The following is a 5,043-nucleotide window of genomic DNA, read 5'->3' as shown; positions in this document are numbered from 1 at the left end:
GAAGAGAAACACGCGCGATCCGCAGCGGATCGTCCGCGAGAGGAGACGCGTAGGCCGCGTCATTCACTCGCGCCCGGAGAAGAGGTGCCGGTTGTCAAACGCGTGGCAGACGACGACAGTTGACATGACATGAGATGAGAGGAAAGCGGCGCTCCGCGCCGCGACGGCGCGGGCGTCGCGCGGCTCGGGTTCGGCTCCGGCTCCGGCTCGGCTCGACACGGCCAGCACGACACGGCACGGCACGTCACGGCCGTGCGTCGTGGAGCCGGGTGTCTCGCGTGGAATTGCGCAAGCCAATTCCGCTCCGAGGGATGATCGGCTTCGCGCGCGCGAGCGATTGCGAGCATGCGCGCTCCATTCGGAGCACGACGCCGGAGGGGTAGAAGAGGCTGCGGCGCCGCACAAGATACGGCGGTGTGACGATTCAAAACGACGTTCGAGGGAGCCAACAGCCGCACCAACGTCACAAGCGGATTGGTCGAACGCGATACGACCGGAGGAAGAACTCGTCGCGATTGGCGGTTCCGCCGGGATCGGGCGCGGCACAGGTGAGCGACGGTGGGGTGTATTTGAACAAGAGCCGCCGACTCAAGAGTAGCGGAGTACACTCGCTAACCGGCCTCCATCCACAACACGGCACACAGAGAGAGGAGAGAGAGACTCACGTTGAGGTACGAGGCGGAGTGTGTGGTGAGAGGCGGTGAGGTGGCTCAAACAGGGCCCCGCTCGATCAAATAACCGTCCGCGCGCGCGGCCGTCGAGCAGCCGTCGTCGTAGTGGTTGGTGTTGTTTCGCGCACTCGTCCACGTCGTACAACACGCGCGAGCAGGATCTTTCCCTGTCGTCGGCATTCGTCGTATCCTCATGGTGTTGGGGTAACAATTACCCCTGTCTCTCCCGCGGGAGTGCTTTCTCGCGACCGCGTCTCTTCGCTTCGTGCAACGAATGCGCATCTTCCTGGCGAGCAAACGGACTGTGCATTGTGTTCCGGCGAGAAGAGGACGGTGTCTTCGTAGAGTTTTCCCTGCGTTTCGCTAACGCGGTGTGTGTCCCGAAGGTATCTCGCGTCGAGACTTTTCTCAGATTCTGCGGGAAAGAGGAAACACGACGATTCATCGCTGGTTGAAGCTGAGCTTGTGAGCTTGGAAGAGAATTTTGTCAACTCAGTGTCATTCAGTGTTAGCGGCAAGAATTCCCAGGTGAAGTTTTTTTTTTCTGGTGAAGGAAGAGAGAGTGCGAGACGATTATCGCGCGTCTTCGGTTCTCTCGGTGCGTACGACTTTAGGAATCTCTGTGATTCGTGATCCGACAGAAAGAGGAGAGCGATAGAAGACTACTCGGTTACCGTTGAAAGCGCGGACGACTCGACAGGTCGTCCGAGCTCGCCCGGTGAAAAGATTAAGGGAATACCCGACTGCCAACAGCCGTGGTACCGCGGATTTCATGACAGCCGTTTGACGACGACGCGACAGCAGGCCACCTCGGCACCGGTCAGCTCTATGACCATGCTTCAGTCGCAAAAGCTGTACGGCGATGCGGGTGCCATGAGCAGCGCCGCGATGTCCAGCATGGGCAGTATGGCGCCCACGTATAGCTCGATCAACTCGATGAGCTGCGTGCCGATGGGTATGTCGATGGGCGTCGGAGTCGGGCCTAGCTGCAGCCCACAGGGCGCCGGCGGTTTCAACATGAGTACCATGAGCTCGGCGATGGGAATGGCATCGATGGGAGGTGGCGGTATGAGTGGTTACAGCAGCGCTTCCATGGGCACCGGTGGTGCTTGTATGAGCGCCGTCGGATACGGGCCTTTGACACCCAGTGGTGGTACCGGCGTCAGTCGAGATCCCCTGGCTCTGACCGAACCGGACTCACCGAACTCGGCGCTGCAACGCGCGCGTAGCGAGAAGTCCTACCGTCGTAGTTATACTCATGCGAAACCGCCGTATTCCTACATTAGTTTGATCACCATGGCAATACAGAACGCGCCTCACAAGATGCTGACCCTCTCAGAAATCTATCAATTTATCATGGATCTATTCCCGTTCTACAGACAGAATCAGCAACGCTGGCAAAATTCCATCAGGCACTCACTCAGCTTTAACGATTGCTTCGTTAAAGTGCCACGCACGCCGGACAAGCCTGGCAAGGGATCCTTCTGGACGCTGCATCCGGACAGCGGTAATATGTTTGAGAACGGTTGTTATCTACGACGGCAGAAGAGGTTCAAGGACGAGAAGAAGGAGCTGACCAGGCAGACCAGCAAGCATCAGCAGCATCAACATCAAGCGACAGCAGCGGCGGTGGCGGCTGCGTCCGGCGCGACTATCGCCGGTCAACACAGCCCGCCCACTCACGAAGGCGCGCCCGGTTCCAAGAAGACCAGTTCGTCCATCCACCATGGCGGTCCTCCGCAGCAGGATGATAAGGATCTGCACGGATTGGTACCCTCGCATCATCATCACCACACCGCGGGTCTTCATCAACATCATAGCGCCCTGAAGAGCGACACCACCGATATCGGTGGCCTCTTAGTGCCCGATCTCGGCGCCGCGCACGACGAGCTTACCGCTATGGTCAGCCGCAGCCTTCATCCGCATCTATTATCCGATACTGCGAACTTGCATCACGGTATGACCGGTAGCTTGAAGCAAGAACCGCTCTATGGAACAGCCGCCAATCATCCGTTCAGCATCAACAGGTTACTGCCGCGAGACACGACCGGGACCTCGCCCGGCGCCCAGGATACCAAGCCGCCCGAGATGAAGATGTACGAACAGCTGCACCAGAGCTACAACTTCGGCTCGCCTCATCATCCGCACGCGCACTCGGCGCCACCCGGACATCATCACCACAACGGCATGCACGCCGGCACCAACGCCGCCGGGCCGATGCACATGACGAATCATCATCATCAAGAGTACTATCAGAGTCCGCATTATCATCACGCCACGAGCGTGGCCACCACGAGCGCACCACCTCCTGCCGTCGCTACCGCGACGCCGGGCTTGTGACATCACGCCACCCACCCTTACGCTTTAGCCTGAGTCGCTGCCGCCGCGGCATATGCCGCCGCCAGCGCTGCCGCACCCCCGATGCCATCTCCGACGCCGGATCTGTCCGCGATCACGACGACGAGCGCGACGGCCGTGGAACCGACGACGTCACCCACGACTTCGTCGACCGTCTCGTCGTCGCCGCGTACGCAATCACGCCGGCGCGCCCGTCGTCCCGATAACGACGACATCGTCGACGCCGTCGTCTGCTGGCCGCCCGACGACGACGACGAGTACGACGATGAGAACGAAGACGAGGACGAGGAGAACGTCGTCTACAGACGGTAGAGCGCTGCCGGGAGGTAGGATTCCTCAGGGTATTTCGGCTCACTCTTATGGTTCATCGTCTCGACTATTAGTTTATTATGTTATCAAAATGTAATATTGTTTATATGCGCTATCTTTTTTTTTCCATATATTTTTTCGTTTAACTTTAAATCTCATTTTCAACTCGCGCGTTTCGAGTATAAAGAAACATTATGATCTCTACTCTCCTTTTTGAATATTCCAAAAATTGCCCGTAAAATGTGTGATGCAATAAATGCTAAAAAGTGGTAAATTTCTTTTTTTATGTATGATTTTGGTCAATAATATCATAAATGTATATATGAAATACAAATAGATTCTCCCTTCTATACGGTACATAAATATTACAATGTTTATATGTAAAGAAATTAATTTTTATCTAAAGAAATTACTCGCCATTATTGTAGCATGAGATATGTAATGTCTTTAGGTCAGTCATGTGCATCATTGATTTACTTTTTTTTAGTTCCCTTTATTTTAAACCTTTATATTGCTAATGTAATTCAGTATTTCAATATATTCGCGAATTATATATTGATTATATGAGAGAAGTCTCACGCCATTCATCGAAATCGCGCGATTATATTGAATGCTCAATATGATAAACGCGATAATATGGAATGTAGTATGATTTAGTATATTTCTGGATATTTACACATTTCTCAACACAGTTATATTATATATTGATTATATAATTCGCCAATATACTTAAATAATGATTTATAATAACGATATAAAAGCTTAAAATGAAGGGAACCAAGAAAAAGTAAATCAATGTACATGACTGACATAGAGCTATTACGTTCCTTATGCTGCAAATAATGGCGAGTAATTTCTTTACATAAAAATTAATTTCTTTACATATAAATATTGTAATGTTATGTACCGTGTAGGAGGAATCTATTTGTACTTCATATATATATTTATGTTATTATTAACAAAAATCATATATAAAAAAAGAAATTTATCCTTTATTAATTTAGCATTTATCGCATCACACATTTTGCGAGCAATTTTCGGAATATTCAAAAAGGAGAATCTAGAGATCATAGCGTTTCGCATGAAGACTTAGAAGAAACAGAAACAATATTTACGTTTAACTTCCAAACTTTAGTGATATGAAGGTCACATCATTATCGTGTATTATCCTTTGACAGAAGCAAATGGGAAAATAATATTTACATGCGTATACAATCTTCGCGTTGCTCGTATTAAACTTATGTCCGTTACTGTATGTTGTCACTCAAACTGACAATGACTTGGTAAGCATCGTTTCAAGTACAATTGCAAACAACAATCACGATAAAGGAGATTAAAGCTTACTTTAGATGATTTTTAATTCGCGATAGAATTCTATTCATAATTTCGGCATACGATACAGAAAATATTTGTCGAATCAGATTCATGACATAAAAGATAAAATTATGAATAGAATTTTATGTTATTCCTTAAATGTTTTGTAGTATTTTACGGGAAGAGATGAGATGATTGATTTTTTTCTTTCTGTTTCTAAAAATTGATTCATTTCATCTCTTTTCATAAAACACTACAAAACACTAACGAATGGCATAAAATTCTATTCATAATTTTATCTTTTATGTTATGAATCTGATTTGACAAATGTTTGCTAAATCGTATGCCGAAATTATGAATAGAATTCTGTCGCAAATTAAAGATCATCTAA

General features: G+C 49.2%; 1 protein-coding gene across 1 annotated transcript; it reads left to right on the top strand.

The window, feature by feature from the left end:
* The first annotated feature begins 349 nt into the window (after positions 1–349).
* Positions 350–4,760, top strand: LOC145960703 (silk gland factor 1). The gene has a single exon (XM_083080353.1). It carries the CDS (start codon positions 1,500–1,502, stop codon positions 3,009–3,011), a length of 1,512 nt encoding a protein of 503 aa, XP_082936479.1. The 5' UTR covers positions 350–1,499; the 3' UTR covers positions 3,012–4,760.
* Positions 4,761–5,043: the final 283 nt, after the last annotated feature.

This window comes from Camponotus vicinus, unplaced genomic scaffold, assembly GCF_025532165.1.
Source record: "Camponotus vicinus isolate PSW18456_S1 unplaced genomic scaffold, iyCamVici1.0 SCAF_10, whole genome shotgun sequence".
Classification (NCBI taxonomy): Eukaryota; Metazoa; Arthropoda; class Insecta; order Hymenoptera; family Formicidae; genus Camponotus; species Camponotus vicinus.
The sequence above is the reverse complement of the archived record's forward strand: the minus strand, read 5'-3'. Positions and strand labels throughout refer to the sequence as shown.

Excerpts from the sequence above, each read along its gene's own strand:
- LOC145960703 (XM_083080353.1), top strand. The coding sequence starts at position 1,500 with ATGACCATGCTTCAGTCGCAAAAGCTGTACGGCGATGCGGGTGCCATG.